The 18334-nt window shown below is 34.0% G+C and overlaps 1 protein-coding gene across 4 annotated transcripts in view; it reads left to right on the top strand.

The window, feature by feature from the left end:
• Window positions 1-18334, top strand: part of LOC148950616 (uncharacterized) — a 107998-nt gene that overhangs the window by 68734 nt on the left and 20930 nt on the right. For 3 of the 4 annotated variants that reach the window (XM_089092514.1, XM_089092515.1, XM_089092516.1), the window contains exons 5-7: window positions 1828-1888; window positions 11994-12124; window positions 13658-13718. In XM_089092514.1, coding sequence (XP_088948640.1) covers window positions 1828-1888; window positions 11994-12124; window positions 13658-13718 — 253 coding nt within the window. The remainder of the gene's footprint in view (window positions 1-1827; window positions 1889-11993; window positions 12125-13657; window positions 13719-18334) is intronic. The other variant, XM_089092517.1, reaches the window with a different exon arrangement.

Here is an 18334-nt window from a genome sequence, read left to right on the forward strand (position 1 = left end):
CTCATTTGTTGCAAGGTGTAACCCATATGTTAATTTTAATTTCTACTCACTCGATTTCCCATTTGAAAGGTAATTTTGCTACATATTATGATTTTAAACCTTATTTTTACTTGCAAAGTCTATGCTACCGCTATGAGGGCCTAGAAGTAATACTCTTACGTAATTTGACGTACACACAGTGTAACACTTTTGAGGTTCGAAATAGTTTTTGGATAGTTTTAAGTTCACTTTTCCTGATCATTTTAAATTCTCGGCTATTTTTAAAAGTGCTGACAGAGATTTACCCTCTACTGATACACGCACCTAGGCACATCTTGATGTCCTACCAAGCTGCGTTAGTCCTAAAGGTGTTACGTTGCAGGATATCAGTTTTATAGGACAATGAAAAGATACTTCTTGTTTTTTTCTAAATCTTATTGACACGACTTGTTTGTACAAAAAGACTTTCTTAGAAATAAAAATGTGGCACATAAAACGTATGCCAAAGCCTGTGTTTAAAAAAAAGTTTACAAGTGAGAGAAGGGAGACACCATAATATGGAAATAATTTTAATCTTCTAAGAATCTTGGGAGCCAAATAATTAACAAGTCACTGCAGCACTAAGCTGCCAGAGGCCTACGCAGGTACATACGCTCCTCTTCCATCCCAATCTAATCAAAGTCTCCCTCTTTACAACCTCCCAAAAAATTTTCGTTTCAATAAATCTTTTCTTACGACATCCTAACACCCCATTTGAGGACGACCTGATTTTCGTTTTGTCCTAAATAGTTGGCCGAAAAAGACGATCTTTGGAAATCTGTCATCCTTCATCCAAAGAATGTGTCCTGGCCATCTTAACCTTTCTCTCATTATAGCCATAGAGCGCCGGACAGAACCACATTTTTAGTACAGCGTAGGCCTACTATTTCAGTTGAGAATGCTAAGTTTCAGAACGTATGCTGTGAATGCCAGTTTGAACCGTAGTTAAAACAGTAAGAGAGAAACAATATGGAACAAAAATAATTCAACAGCAAGATAGGCTTTACACTATAAAGAAAACATGCACCTAAAAACTTCCTTTTAGCTATTTTCTGGAAAAATCATTTGATGCACCTCTTTTCTACGTTTTGGTCATTTAAATTGGTCATTAAGTTTTTACTCAATCATTTCTTCAAAAGAATTCTTATATCCCCTTTTGCAGGCAAACTAACCAAATAGTATTTCTATAGCCCAATAATTATTCCCTGCAAGATAAAGCACCTTAACCCCCCCCCCCCTGAATGAAGTAATTAAAAAAACATAATTGACAAACAAGTTTGGCCACATTTTAGCCTCGAAGGTTGGCCGTACTTTAGATTTAAATTTGGCCCTCCGGTATTTTCTGGATTTATTCCAGAATAAACACATCTGGAGAACAGAAGGGGTTAAATATTCGGCGTTCATTTTTTTGTGATAGCTACTCCTGACTGGTAGTTATTACTGTGATAGTTATCATTGGCACAAACCAATTCGATTAATGAATGTGGTTGAATTCTAAAGCGCTGCGCTTATAATATAGTTCGTAGTTCTTTTCGTTTAACCGTGGTGGGTTTTTTCGCGTATTTTACTGTCTTCATATTTCTTTTTGGCACTGTATCATTTCTTATTTACTGAATATGAGAAATATTTGATTTCCGGTTCAGTCACTAATGAAGTATTGATCTATCAGGTAGCTATTTCTTTCTGATCACTTGATATTCTCAGTTTAAGATCTTCAGCAAATTTGGGGTATGAATGTATAAAACTTGTATCTTTGCTGTGGCCCCCTTTTCCTCTGATGTTTTTAAATCAACATTTTTTTATGTGTAGCAATGTGTTCACCCGGCTGCCCTCTTGATCGTGGGTATTGTGAGAAACCAGGCGAATGTCGGTAAGTCATTTTGAAAAGTTTTATTTCTTTTTTTTATTTTATGAACAAAAAATTAACAGGATATTATCCATCACTGTAAGCCATCATACATAATACAAATTAACTCTTGTTTATTATGCTCTATTGTCTGAATCTCCATTATTCCCTGGGCATTGTGAAGAATCATTCAGCTATATACTTCCCTCGTTCCTGACGTATTTAAACTATTTTGGCCAAGTTGTTGATTTTTTTCCTAAAAGAGTGATTAAATCTTAAAATGTCTAGCATGATGGCCTACCAGCAAGCTTTTGGCAGCAATTTACGACCTTAATTTCCTAGAGGTGCTCCGCAGGTCCCTGACACATTTAAAATATTTTGGCCAAGTTGTTGATTTGTTTTCCTAAAAGAGTGATTAAGTCTTAAAATTGTAGCATGGTGGCTTACCAGCAAGCTTTTGGCAGTAATTTGTGACCTTAATTTCCTAGAGGTGCTCCGCTGGTCCCTGACACATTTAAAGTATTTTGGCCAAGTTGTTGATTTGTTTTCCTAAAAGAGTGATTAAATCTTGGACTTACCAATGGCTTACCAGCAAATTTTTGGCAGCAATTTATCATCTTAAGAGGTGTTATAGCTCTCGAAAAAAAATGAATGCTGATCTCCACAAAACATATTCTTAAGCCTATTAAAACCCAATCCCTAATAAAGCTAACCCCATTAAAGCCAAACCTTAACCCTAAAACCCAAACCCTACTAAAGCCTATTAAAACCCAATATTTGTGCCTGTAAATATTACGCTACAATGAGGGGCCATGCTCCCAAATGTCTCATTTAAGAGCATGATCGCATTTTAGAAAAATCGTAATTTGAAGCTTTTAGAGTGGTAGATAATTGTTGGTACATGATAAGCTATGGTTTGGACAGGTCGGAGACCAATTCTTTGATGGTTAGAAATAAATTAAAATTTGAATTAAGTTAAAGCCAAAATTAAAATTGAAATTAAAACGAAAGTCAATCTTCACACAGGCTGTTCCTCGGCCTATTAAAGCCTAATCATCTTGTATTGATGCCTGTAGATACTATGTTACAGTGAGAAACACCCCCCCCCCTTCCGACGTCTCACTCAAGAGCAAGTTCACATTTCAGATAACTTATAATCTGAAGTTAGTAGAGTAGCAGGAATTGTTGGTACGTGATGACTCATGGATTGGTCAACGACTCATTGGTCATGACTCATGGTCAACGAAGAATTCTTTGATGATTAAAATACACCTTTGAAATATAATGATAATAATTAATAGTCCACTGCAATTTACCTCTCTTTCATAAATTTTCGTAATCATTTAATTTTACATGTTATTCAAACGGAAATAAATACACACGATAAGAAAATTAGACCTGCCGGATGATGAAATATAATGTTGTGAATGTTTGCCTTTATCGCTTGATTTGGTACATGGTTTCACCCCTAATTCTTAATTATCAAAGTATTAAAAATTCACTTTATTGCAATTATTAGTTCTATTCATTTTTCTGTTTTTGTTGTCATTGCTTTCGTAGCTTCTGCCATAGAAATCTTAGCTCTTCGCATGCTGTCAGTTCATTTTTGTAGTTGATTAATCAGAGATTATCATCATAATATCATCAATTTTACATTATATTAGTATATTAATGCACAAGTTCCGTAATATTTGTCGTGGGAGTCATTTTGAGAGTAAAGCAAAATTATACTTAGTATCTTATTCGTTATTTTTCTTAGTTTGATTTATGAAAATTCTCTATTATGCTTTCATGAAATTAAATAAAAAAAACAAGTTTTTTAAACTGAAAGTAAGGAGCGACATTAAAACTTAAAACGAACAGAAATTATTCCGTATATGAAAGGGGCTGTCCCCTCCTCAACGCTTCGCTCTCTACGCCTAAGTTTTTTCATTTTTTTAACAATTAGACTGGTGAGAAATATTCTAACCTGTGCGCAAATAGCGAGGCGTTGAGGAGGGGACAGACCCGTTCGTATACGAACTCCTGTTTGGTCAGTTGAATTTTTATTGTCGCGTCTTACTGTCAGTTTACAAACTGGTTGTTTTTGTATTTAATGTATGATAGTTTTTTAGGTAATTAATCTGTTATTTTTTATAAAAGTCAATGAATAAGCAAAAAAAATTTTCATCAAAGTTTTAATTTTACTTTTATAACTGGCTTTTTCTAAATTTTGTTCTGACGCAATTTAAAAATTAACTTACGTAACGAACTTCTATATTCGTATATTTTTCTTCTGACAAAAAATACGAAGTTGCAGATTTTTGCAGATATGAGCTTGAAACCTATGTAATAGGGTTTTCTGATACGCTGAATCTGACTGTGTGATTTTCATTAAAATTCTTTCACTTGTAGGGGATGTGTCCCCCCTATTTGAAAAATCAAGTAAATTTCCTCAGGATCGTATCCTTTGATTAGTAATACTAAACTTAATTAAATTTATATATTTAGAATCAGAATTATAGACACATTCTTTTGATAAATTTATTGACATCAAAATTCCGTTTTTAAAAGTATCGATTACTATTGAGCCTTATCGCTTGTTTTTTTTTTATTGTTTTTTTTTTATTATTTATAAGTTATTACGTATGTGAGGGGGTCCTCCCCTTATTCAATACCACGCTCTTTACGTTAAAAGTAAAAAAAAAATTAATTCACAAACCCCTGAATCACAAAGGCCGTTTAATTAGAATAGATAGCTCTTTTGAAAGCACTAAAAAAACTGTAGCGTAAAGAGCGAGGTATTGAATTGGGGGATAACCCCCTCACATAAGTTATAATTTCTGTTTGTTTTAAGTTCTAATGTTGCTTCTTACTTTCAGTTGAAAAAACTTGTTTTTTTTAATTTAATTTCTGATCGTTTTTTAAATAATGCTTGGAAATCCGGCGTCCCCGTCATAGAAATGTCTCTTACCCCAAAGAAACATACTCCACAGAAAGATTATCCAGAGTAACCCCCTCCTCTAGCCCCCCCTCCCTCCAGAAAAAAATCCTTCGTGAAAATGTCTGTATACTTCCCAATAACCAATAAATAATGCTGGCAAGTCCGGCGCCCCCTTCATGGCAATTTCCCTTCACCCATGAAAACTTCCTTCATGGACAGATCCTCCAAAATAACCCCCGACCACCCCCCCCCCCTACCAGAAAAAAAAACCTCCTGAAAACTTCTGTATACTTCCCAATAACCAATACTATATGTTAACATTGGGTAAAGCTCATAACTTTTAGCCCTCCCCCTGGGGACTTCGGGGGATTAAGTCATCCTAAAAGATATATTTATCATATTTTCGACCATTTTGAACAAAATGGCTATCTCAAAAGTTTGATCGGGTGACTTTGGGAAAAAAATAAGCGTGGGAGGGGGCCTAGTTGTCCTCCATTTTTTTCGGTTACTTAAAAAGGGCACTAGAACTTTTAATTTCCGTTCCAATGAGCCCTCCCACGTTATTCTAGGACCACCGGGTCAATACGATCACCCCTGGGAAAAAAAAAACAAAAAAAAAACAAATAAACACGCATCCGCGATCCTTCATCTGGCAAAAAATGCAAAATTCCACATTTTTGTAGATAGGAGCTTGAAACCTCTACAGTAGGGTGCTCTGATACGCTGAATATGATGGTGTGATTTTCATTAAGGTTCTATAGCTTTTAGGGGGTCTTTCCCCCTTTTTTTGAAAATCAGCCAAATTTTCTCAGGCGCTTAACTTTTGATGGATAGCACTAAACTTGATGAAAGTTATATATTTGAAATCAGAATTGAAATCTGATTCTATTGATGTATCTATTGGTATCAAAAACCCGTTTTCTAGAGTTTCAGTTACCATTGAGCCGGGTCGCTCCTTACTTACAGTTCGTTACCACGAACTGTTTGACTCATAGATTAGCTGTTTTAAGCCTTTGAGTACAATTTTTTTTTTATTTTTTTTTTTAAGTCTCTTGATGCGTGTTGGAAGTTTATAGTGGTTACTATAAATTAGTGTTAGTGGGATTTATATATTAGCATTGTTTGTAAATAAATTGATTTTTTTTTAATGAAGCATTAGGAATAAGCAAATACATGCGTACATTATTTTCAAAAATCGTTACTACAAAGTATAATAATTTCCTCCTTCAGTAATGTTCTCGTTATTTTATTAGTTAGCTTTTTCAATGGTCTTAGTTCGAGAAAATTTAGAGAAGGGGGTGTAGTAAAATGTATTTTTCAACAGCTAAATGAGGCGAAATTTTTTTGCAAAAAACTCCATTGGAAATATCAAAGAGAAGTCATTTTTCGATGAAATTACCAAAAGCAAGGTATTTTCGAAAATCTAGTAGGGAGGGGAACATAGGGTGACACTAGGCCTCCCTGTTAACTCCTTAAGTTGATACTACTGAGCTATTTACTTAGGCAGTGCTATTGCACAATTATGCACTGTAATTAAGAATATGGACGTGAACTTAAGAAAAGGTGAGGGTTTTGGAGCCAGAGCCACCCTGGATACGCTATTGGAAGGATGGTGTGGAATATAAAACTTATAGAATAGCCCCACGCGAACTGTAAATGTTCAGTTAGTATCAATGGTGTCGGTTCAAACTCAATGGGACAAGTTGCAGCTCTATCCGCAAAAATAATAGCGTGTCACCGTTGTCAAACAAAACAAAGTTCATAACGAGTATGCGAGACGAAAAAGGGTAGGAACCGCTACTTGCTACACTCAGCACAGAAATGTAGACATTAAAGAAAGAATAGGAGCGCGTATGTGACGTTTTCAAGACAGGTATTTTAAGGATTTTTATATTAAAGCTTAACAATGTGATACCACCCCCTTATCTTTGTTAACAAAGTGATTCAAGTTCACTAGTTAGTAAAAAAAAAAAAAAAAAAAAAAAAAAAAAAAAAAAAAAAAAAAAAACAGAATTACAGGATACAGGATACCTGAGACTGATTCGATTTTATGAAAATGAAATAAATCTTATGTAGAAGTTATAGCGGCCTCAAGTGGCTTAACACGGGAGCTTAGCACTTACAGCAATATTGTAGTATTAGAAATAGTCCTAAAAGTGGATTTTACTTGAGATTAAATAAAAAAACAAGTTTTTATTTTTAACTGAAAGCAAGGAACGACATTAAAACTTAAGACAAACAGATATTATTCCGTATATGAAAGGGGCTGTCCCCTCCTCAATGCCTCGTTCTTTACGCTAAAGTTTCTTATTGTTTTAAAAAATAAATTTGTGAGACAGAGTCAAACTTTAGCGTTAAGAGCGAGGCGTTGTACAAGAATTATCTGAGTGATAAATCGTATGAAAATAGAAGATATGTAAAGAAAGTGGAGAAAGCATTAAAATATGAACTAAAAAGGTGTGAAGTGGAGGCCATGGATAAAATTGCCGAGGATCTGGAAGATGCAGCTAGACGGCATAATAGTAAAATTTTGTACTGGCACGTTAACAAATTGAGAGGGAGTAGTCAATCCGGACTTGTCCCAGTTAAAGATAGGAATGGGATCGCAATTAGCGATAAGGAAAAAACTAAAGAGAGATGGACCGAACATTTTGAGAACTTGCTTAACCGAGATAGAGTTGCAGGAAAAATATAGAGGAAAATGAAAATTTTTTTGATACTTTGGATGCGAAGGAATATTTGTTTTGTGAGGAGTAATTAGCAACAGTACTAAAAGGATTAAAGAATAAGAATGCTTCAGGTGCTGATAGGGTGGTAAAAGAGTTTCTTAAATATGGTGGCTCTGTGGTTAGAAATAAGTAACTGAAGATTATGAATATTGTTTTTGAAAAAGGGTAAGTACCTAACGGATTTAGGAAAACCTTAATTAAGCCACTTTATAAGAAAGGTGATAAAAGTGGGTGTGGTAATTATCGAGGCATTAGTCTGTTCTCTGTAGGTAGTAAATTACTTAGTAATATGATACTTTTTAGACTGAGAGATTTGGTAGACAAAGTTTTAAGAGAAGAGCAGTGCGGTTTTAGAAAAGATAGAAGATGTGTCGACCAAATTTTCACTCTTAGGCTAATAATTGAGAAGTGCCTGAGTTTTCAAACACCGTTGGTCCTCAGTTTTATAGATTATGAGCAAGCGTTCGATTCTGTCGATAGAAGAGCTTTAGTAAAGGTTTTATCCTTGTATGGTATACCAAAAAAATACATTAAAGTGATTAGTGCTATGTACGAAAATAACACTGCTGCGGTTAAGGTAGCAAATGAGGTTAGCAGCTGATTTTGTATTAAATCACGAGTTAAGCAGGGTTGTGTTCTATCCCCCTTTATATGGATTATTTTGATGGACTTTGTCTTAAGAAGCACAGGAAAGGCAATGGGAGACCACGGAATCAAATGGGGAGGAAAAATTCTCCTGGACTTGGATTATGCTGATGATTTAAGCATCCTAGATGAAAGTGTGAGCAAAATGAATGAAGTTGTAGAGTTTTTGCGAGTTCAGGGTGTTAGTATTGGTTTGAAAATTAATGTTAGGAAGACTAAGTCAGTAAGGCTAGGAATAAGTGAAGATGAAAAGGTGACGTTGGGTAATGAAAAGATTGATCAGGTGGGCAGCTTCACTTACCTTGGTAGTATTATTAGTAAAGAGGGTGGGAGCAGTGAAGATGTTAAAAATAGAATAGCCAAGGCTCAGTGTATTTTTTCATAGTTAAAAAAAGTCTGGAAGAATAGGAAGATAAGTCTGCAAACCAAGATTAGAATATTAGAAGCCACAGTGATGACAGTGGTCAAATATGGCTCTGAAGCATGGACGCTCCGAAAAGCGGATGAAGATTTGCTAGATGTTTTCCAGAGAAACTGCTTACGGATTGTTCTGGGTACCCGGCTGACTGACTGTATCAAACAGTTCGTGGTAACGAACTGTAAGTAAGGAGCGACCCGGCTCAATGGTAACCGAAACTCTAGAAAACGGGTTTTTGATACCAATAGATATATCAAAAGAACCAGATTTCAATGCTAATTTCAAATATATAACTTTCATCAAGTTTAGTGCTACCCATCAAAAGTTACGTGCCTGAGAAAATTTGGCTGATTTTCAAAAAAAGGGGGAAAGACCCCCTAAAATTTATAGAACCTTAATGAAAATCACACCATCTTATTCAGCGTATCAGAGAACCCTACTGTAGAGGTTTCAAGCTCCTATCTACAAAAATGTGGAATTTTCCATTTTTTGCCAGAAGAAAGATCACGGATGCGTGTTGATTTGTTTTTTTGTTTTTTGTTTTGTTTTTCCCTAGGGGTGATCCTATCGACCCAGTGGTCCTAGAATATCGTGGGAGGGCTCATTGGAACGGAAATTAAAAGTTCTAGTGCCCTTTTTAAGTGACCAAAAAAATGGAGGGCAACTAGGCCCCCTCCCAAGCTTATTTTTTTCCCAAAGTCACCTGATCAAAATTTTGAGATAGCCATTTTGTTCAGCATGGTCGAAAATATGATAAATATGTCTTTTAGGATGACTTAATCCCCCAAAGGTCCCAGAGGGAGGGCTAAAAGTTATGAACTTTACCCAATGTTAACATATACGAAATTAAATTAAAAAAAACAAGTTTTTTCAACTGAAATGTAAGAAGGAATATTAGAACTTAAAACGAACAGAAATTATAACGTATGTGAGGTTCTCCCCCAAGTCAATACCTCGCTCTTTACACTACAGTTTTTTTTAGTGCTTTCAAAAGAGCTATCTATTCTATTTAAACGACCTTTGTGATTCAGGGGTTTGTGAATAATTTTTTTTTTAACTTTTAACGTTAAGAGCGTGGTATTGACTAAGGGGAGAACCCCTTCATATACGTAATCACATATACGTAATAAAAAAAAACAATAAAAAAACAAGCGATATTGCTCAATAGTAATCGAAACTTTTAAAAACGGAATTTTGATGTCAATAAATGTATCAAAAGAATGTGTTTATAATGCTGATCCTAATTATATAAATTTTATTAAGTTTAGTATTACTCATCAAAGGCTACGAGCCTGAGAAAATTTACCCGATTTTTTAAAGAGGGGGTAAAAATCCTCTACAAGCGAAAGAATTTTGATGAAAATCACACCGTCAGATTCAGCGTATCAGAAAACCCTTTTACATAGGTTTCAAGCTCATATCTGCAAATATCTGCAACTTTGTATTTTTTGCCAGAAGAAAAATATACGAATATAGAAGTTCGTTACGTAAGTTAATTTGTAAAGACATCCATTTAGCAAAAGAAAAGTAAAATTTTTATGCAAATAAAAGCTGCATTAACTAAAAAACGATCAGAAATTAAATAAAAAAACATGTTTTTTAAACTGAAAGTAAGGAGCGACATTAAAACTTAAAACGAACAGAAATTATTCCGTATATGAAAGGGCTGTCCCCTCCTCAACGCCTCGCTCTTTACGCTAAAGTTTGACTCTGTCTCACAACTCTACTTTTTAAAACAAAAAAAACTTTAGCCTAAAGAGCGAGGCGTTGAGGACAGCCCCTTTCATATACGGAATAATTTCTGTTCGTTTTAAGTTTTAACGTCGTTCCTTACTTTCAGTTTAAAAAAATTTGTTTTTTTATTTAATTTCAAACAATGGGTTATACGAAAAATGTGGTTCAATACCGCTCTCTAGGGCTATAATGAAAGAACGGTTGAGGTGGCTAGGGCACGTTGTACGGATGAAGGATGACAGATTGCCGAAGATTGTTCTTTTCGGCCAACCATCTAGGGCTAAACGGAAAGCAGGTCGTCCCCGTCTGGAGTGGGAGGACGTCATTAATATATGATCGTTTTTAATTAATTTAGCTTTGATTTTGGCTCACCGCACATTAATAATTAAAACGAAATTTGCATATTAATTTTCCTTTTTTTGGCTAAATGGCTTTCTCGAAAGTTTGTTCTAACTTAAATTACGTAATGAACTTATATATTTGTTTATTTGTATTACGTATATTAGGGAGTTCGCTCATAGTCAATACCTTACTCTTTACGCTAAAGTTCAAATTTTGTTCCGATTCTTTAGGAATGACCCCTTAATCACAAAGGCCGGTAATTAGAATAAATAGCTCTGATGAAAGTACAAAAAAAAAACTTTAGCGTAAAAAAACGAGTTAATGACTAGGGGCGAACCCAATCATATACGTAATAATTTCTGTTCGTTTAAAGCTTTGATGTTGCTCCTCCTTTCAGTTGAAAAAATTGTTGTTTTTTGTATTTAATTTCTGATCGTTTTTTTAACAATGCTGGGAAATCTGGTGCCCCCTTCATAACAATTTCCCTCCCCCCATGAAAATTTACTCCATGGAAAGATCCTTCCACATAGCATCCAACCCTCCCCCCCCCCCCAAATACCAGAAAAAATCCCCCCTGAAAACCTATGTATACTTCCCAATAGCCAATACTAAATGCAAAAATTGCGCAAAGTTCATACATTGCAGACCTACCCCTGGGGACTGTGAGGATTAAGTCATCATCAAAGACATATTTATAGTATTTTTCGACCATACTGAACAAAATGGCTATCGCAAAATTTTGATCCGGTGGCTTTGGGAAAACAATGAGCGTGGGAGGGGCCTAGTTGCCCTCCATTTTTTGTCACTTAAAAAGGGCACTAGAACATTCAATTTTCGTTTGAATGAGCCCTCCCGCGATATTCTAGGACTACTGGGTCGATACGATCAACCCTGGAAAAAAAAAAATAAATAAAAACGCATCCGTGATCTTTCTTCTGGCAAAAATTACAAAATTTCACATAGGAGCTTGACTTCTACAGTAGGTGCAATTTTCATTAAAGTTCTATGATTTTTAGGGGGTGCTTCCCCTTGTTTTTGAAAATAAGGCAAATGTTCTAGGCACGTAGCTTTTGCTGGGTAAGACAACACTTGATAAAACTTATATATTTGAAATTAGCATAAAGTTCTGATTCTTTTGATGTATCTATTGGTATCAAAATTCTGGTTTTTAGAGTTTCGGTTACTATTGTGCCGGGTCGCTCCATACTTACAGTTACCACGACGATACGTTGCCACGAACTGTTTGATCAGCAGATTTTTGACAACTACTTAATGTCAAAATATTTTTTTAATTTATTATATTAATAGAGGAGTAAACAAAACTAATGTTTCGTTTAGATGTCGTCTAGGCTGGACTGGACAAAACTGCAGGCAATGTCAACTTATGCCCGGATGCAAAAATGGATTTTGCAATAAACCTTTGGAATGCATTTGCAAAAAAGGTTGGACAGGACTTCTCTGCCAAAGCTGTAAGATTATGCTTTTAACTTTTGTTTTCAGTACGAATATGTAAAACACAGTTAAAACTATATTGAATTTTTCGAGTCCTCAAACAGGTTATTACGAAACGTCTATTTGACATTCTGGACGTACATAGTGTCTTTTGATTTAGTTGTTTTTGTCCCTCAACATTCCCTGAAAATTTTACCTTAATACCTTTAGCATTTTTGGAGACTCAGGATCGAACATGCCCCCTTTTCCCAATAATAAAGCCTATATAGAAAAAATGGGCATATGACATAATTTACAGCTCTTTCTCAAGAAGCAGTGGGGGTCACGTCGTCCCTAGAGTCATAATTATTGGAACTCTTTCGCTATTTTGAAAATAATTACTATTTCAAAATTTTAATCGGGGTCGAGGGTACCTAAGAAAGGTTTGAAACGGGAATGGTTGCCCTTCAATCACTTTTGATCCTGAAAAAAGGCACTGGAACTTTCAATTTAAAATCGAATCAGCCCCCTCCGTCGTTTCTACGACAAATTTTTATCCCTAGGAAGTGGCCTGGGGAAAAATACTACGAAGACCTTGCTTCACCTCCAACTAAGTCAAAATTCCTGGTGACTTAATATTTTCAGTTAAGCTTCTTATTACATAGGTCATCCTATATATATATATATATATATATATATATATATATATATATATATATATATATATATATATATATATATATATATATATATATATATATATATATATACATATACATATAGTTATATATATACATATATATATATATATATATATATATATATATATATATATATATATATATATATATATATATATATATATATATATATATATATATATATATATATATATATATATATATATATAAATATAAATATATATATATATATATATATATATATATATATATATATATATATATATATATATATATATATATATATATATATATATATATATATATATATATATATATATATATATATATATATATATATATATATATATATATATATATATATATATATATATATATATATATATATATATATATATATATATATATATATATATAAACTCTCCTAGTCTTAGATTATGCAGATGATTTGAACCTCCAAGATAAAATCTTTGCAAAGTGAATGAATTTTCGGAGGTTTTGGGAGTTCAGGGTTCAAGAATAAGTTTAAAAGTTAATGTTAAAAAGTTAAAATTACTTAGACTAGGAATAAATGAGGGTGAAGAGGCGATATTAAGTTTGACCAATAATATGCCAAATAATATGCTCAATATCAAATGTATATATATATGTCAATGTCAATGTCAAATAATATGCTCAATACATGTTAAATAATATTCTTCACGGAAAATATTATTCGATTCCACTTTTTGGGGTTATAATTAAAGAAATTAGAGTTATAATGAAAGAAAGGTTAAGATGGCAATATTATGTACATGTTCTGAAGGGCCGATCAGATATGAAAAATACAAGCAAATTAATTCTCAAATGAAGCTTTTTTTTTTTTTTTAGCAGCATGCAGTCCGACATGTCATCCTGAAAATGGTTATTGCGAGGAACCAGGAGAATGCAGGTAATTTATAAAGACTTCCTCCTCCGGCCTTTTTTATGCAGAGATGGAAATTATGGTAACATTTTTCGTTTTATTTTCACGCCCAAGCCACGCCACAGTTGCTGTTGAAGTAACTTCAAGATTTATGAATGATTTTTTCCTTGAATATAGCGTCACATTTGTACTACAGGAGCAGAACATTGAAATGACAAGAAATTGGTTTGAACTGCCTTGCATCAACGCTAATTTTGTCCCACGAGTTGTTTACTAATAGTTATATTTGTATCTTTTGCAAGAATGACCTTAAAAATACAAAGTTTTTCTGATGAAATTAAAGAGTGAAGTTGAAACTTGAAACGAAAAAATTACTGCTTCGAGGTTTAAGCAACATATTTTGAACAACTGTTCTAAACAAACTGGTTTTGTGTGTTATTCCCTACGTTTGCACATTTCACAAAAGCTGCAGTTTTACTAAAAATCCAAATCCGACGCAACAAAACAGGAATAGAAACAGGAAAATCCCAAAGGGGCCTGCAGAAAATAAATGTATAATTCATAAAGAGCTCAATTGACTTTTACTGGCCATAAAATGAATTAATTTTACGATACCGTTTTATCTCAATAAGTCTCAGTGAAGCTTGACTTTCAGAAAAGCGCTAGTTTTCAGAATTATATAAGATGTCCTGTATAGGGTTTTTGACGATTTTACTGATATACTTTTGTTTTGATCCGACGCTATTTTTGAGCAAAACAACCCATTCTGTTAATATTGATCGAAATGATAGTTATACACCCTGAATCAGCTACAAATGTCGATTTTCCTTCAATAGACAGTTTTTTTTTTATTCATTTTTAAACTTTTGGTTACTGTGGGCCCTGGTTCACTCTGAGCTGCAATAATGATTCATCATTCAGATAGGAAAACTGTTGTTTCAAGCTTTTATCTTTTCTAATTTTATTACGCCTTAAATCTTCCGTCGGATTGTTCAATGACGCCCTGGCCTTTAATGTGTAAGGGGGGAGGGAATTAGCCCTATCCCTGTTTGTGGTAATTTTCTCCGTTAAGTTCAACTTGATTATTCATCTGATTCTGTTTGTTTTAGGCTTCATTTTATTCATCAATAGTAATAGTCGTTATCTTTTTTTTATGTGCTTATTCATTCTTATTTCTGTTCGTTTTGGCTTTCATTTATTCATTGATAGTGAATTCTGTTTCTTTTAAGTTTGAATTATTATATGGCAATATTTCTATCCTTGCTAGATTTTAATACGGCTCTTTATTTTTCATTAAAAACTTCTTTTTTGGATTTTTTTTAAACTTTTTTTCACTATAAAAGCTATCTATCAACAATAGTCAATTTCCATTATTTTGGACTTCTGCCCCTGGGCTTCTTGGGATCATGTCGTCCCTGGAGGTATTTTTATTCGGCCTTTTGACTATACTAGGAGACACATGGTTACCTGGAAATTGTAATCTAGTGCAATGGGGATTTACGCGGGTTTTAGGAGGAAAAGGGCAAAAGTAGTGGCTGGTTATTCTCCAATCACTTTCAAATGTTGACACCCTTTCCTGGAATAGGACTTTCAATTTGCAAATGAATGAACTCTCTCCCGAGTTTTTATGAACCACATTGCATACGAAGAGGCCGGGGCAAAAAATCGAAAGCACTTCGCTCTTTACAAAGTCAATTTTAGTACGTTAGATCTAACAACTACAACTTTGAGGTAGCTAAGCATAAAATACTTTTATTTTGGAAGGTGTCATGACATCTAACTGTCAGGACCACTAACGTCAGGACATTGAAAAAATCCGTCATAACATCGACAAAAAAAAATCCGTCAGAAGCACTAACCGTCAGGACATCGACAAATTTTAAAACTTTAGTTTTTTGGGGTTTAGGGGGGGGGGAGGTACCTAGGTTTAGGTTTGGTTACGAATTTAAAATATGCTATGCTTTACTCTCACCCCCTGATGTGCAAATACATAGCCGAAATTTGTTTATAAACTATTATATACTTATTATTATTATATTAACTTATCAATTTTTTGTCGATGTCCTGACGTGTGGATGTCCTGACGGTTGGATGTTATGTCGTTTAGTGCTTGTGACGGTTAGATGAAATGGTAGCACCCCTTTTATTCTGAACAGCACGCACATAATAGATACAGCAAATGCCTCCACTAAAATTCAAATGGCAAAAATTAATGCGTGATTTAGGAGCGTAACCATTCTGTTTTTTTCGGTCAGAGTTATAACTTTGGTTTTCACTACCATTCGGTTTTTGTTAGCTTCCCTTGTAACTTCAAACAACCAATCATATTTTGCGACTTTTCTACTGGTTTAAAATAGTATCGTCAGGCTATCTGATGCGGGGTGCTACCATTTTGAACAACCTTCACAAGCACTAAACGTCATTTCGTCGACAGGAAAATCCGCCAGAACCACTAACCGTCAGAACGTCGAAAGTCACAACATTGACACATCATTCCATCGACAGTCACAATCGCTACTCGTCAGAACGTCGACAGTCATAACATCGACACCTCATAACATCTAAAAATTTTATATATTATGACGTGTCGACGTTGTGACGGGATAGCAATTATGACTTTCGATGAACTGACGTGTCGATGTTGTGACGGTTAGTGGTTCTGACAGATTTTTTGTCGATGTTAGGACGGATTTTGTCGGTCGATGTCCAGACGTTAGTGCCCCTGACGGTTAGATGTTATGACGCCTTCCAATCTGATACATCTATGGATTGTTTTTGAACAGCTGAGTCATATTCTCCATAAATAAGGATAATGTGATCGTCATACGAAATTATGTCATGGGAACAAGCCAGTGGAATCAAAGCATACTTTTTAGCTGGGAAGTATAAGTTTGTAATATGTCATCTTCTATATTTATTATAGTGATCAGGATTTTAGTCCTGGGTTCAAGCTTCATCGACTTCATGAGTAACTTCTTCAAATTTTCGTTAAAAAAATATGCTTAAATTAAACCGTAGCTCTTAAAAAGTATTACTTATTCGATAGGATCAAATAAGATTATTTTAGAATTGTTTAATGTAGTGATAAATTGAACCAAATCTCAACAATACAGTCAAAATATGAGTTTAATGTTAGATCATTCATCCAAAACCATCATAATTGGTTGGATTTTGTTAAGACTGTTAACAGAGTTCCAGCTACTTCCAGCAAATCTGCTCACAGCGGTGACAGGAACCCGAGCCAAATATGTGTTTTCTCCTACATTTTCCGTTGTCCTTGAATGAATTAACTCCTCAACACCAAGAAAAGCTCTTGTTTTGCTGGTGGAGTGAAGATACGGTCTTTTGACAACCAGGTATTATGAAACAGTAGTATCAATTGCCCAAAATAGGTTTGCCTTGATTTTCATCAGATCTGTCAGCTCAAGAAGAACCTTTTATTCAGCAATTAATTACACTTTCCCCATTTTCAGTTTTGAGAGAAATACCTTGATTTGTTCCGTAAATGAATTTGGGCGTTCCTTTCATGTTCACATCTTCAAAACCAAACTGACATCTTAATGAACGAAGGCGTTTGCCTGTCATAAGGCCTATATTGCTCTCATTTTTCATCAATTCCACAAATTCGGATTTCCACAAAACAATCTTTATAGTTCTCATCCATTGTCATTGTGTATTGGGGTAGATCTGCTCATTTATGAAAAGGGATTTTTATTATCTCAGTTCAGTTGAAACCTAGCACCTATTTGAATACCCCCTTGGCGAGGGGAGATTTCATAAAATCCCATCTGTGCAGAAAACAGTATCATTAAACTATTTTATATGCATAAAATGATTTTATCTTATGTTTCGAAGTTATTGGGCTTACAACTAGCAGTCTAAAATATATCGACTCCTCCGAAAGAGAAACTAAGCCATTTTTTATTCGAAACGAATATGACCAATGTATTAAAAAATATTGACGAACAATCATAAACACGTTAATATAAACATTAAAATAAGGAATTAAGAAGTTCATAATGACTGAGAGATAAGATATATATAAACACTTTTCAGATCTATAATTCTAGATAGTCGTTTCAACGATATATGTTACCAAAATATATTAGACAATTATGTTCGGTTCAATTGACGTCTCTAATAATTATTAAATAAAAAAAACAAGTTTTTTTAACTGAAAGTAAGGAACGACGTTAAAACTTAAAACGAACAGAAATTATTCTGTATATGAAGGGGGCTGTCCCCTCCTCAACGCCTCGCTCTTTACGCTAAAGTTTTTTTATTGTTTAAAAAAATAGAGTTGTGAGAAAGTCAAACTTTAGCGTAAAGAGCGAGGCGTTGAGGAGGGGACAGCCCCCTTCATATACATAATAATTTCTGTTCGTTTTAAGTTTTAACGTCGTTCCTTACTTTCAGTTAAAAAAACTTGTTTTTTTTATTTAATTTTTTAACGTTTTTTAATTAATTCAGGTTTTGATTTTTGCTCACCGTACATGAATAATTAAAAAAAATTTGCATATTGTATTTGGTTAAATGGCTTTCTCGAAACTTGTTTAATTTTATTTAAGAACGTTTTTATTTGTAATAAATATACGTAACTTAGAATTAACTTACGTAACGAACTTCTATATCCATAAATTTTT

This window comes from Artemia sp. Qi Xiang Cuo, chromosome 7, assembly GCF_049724085.1.
Source record: "Artemia sp. Qi Xiang Cuo chromosome 7, ASM4972408v1, whole genome shotgun sequence".
In the NCBI taxonomy this organism is placed as follows: domain Eukaryota; kingdom Metazoa; phylum Arthropoda; class Branchiopoda; order Anostraca; family Artemiidae; genus Artemia; species Artemia sp. Qi Xiang Cuo.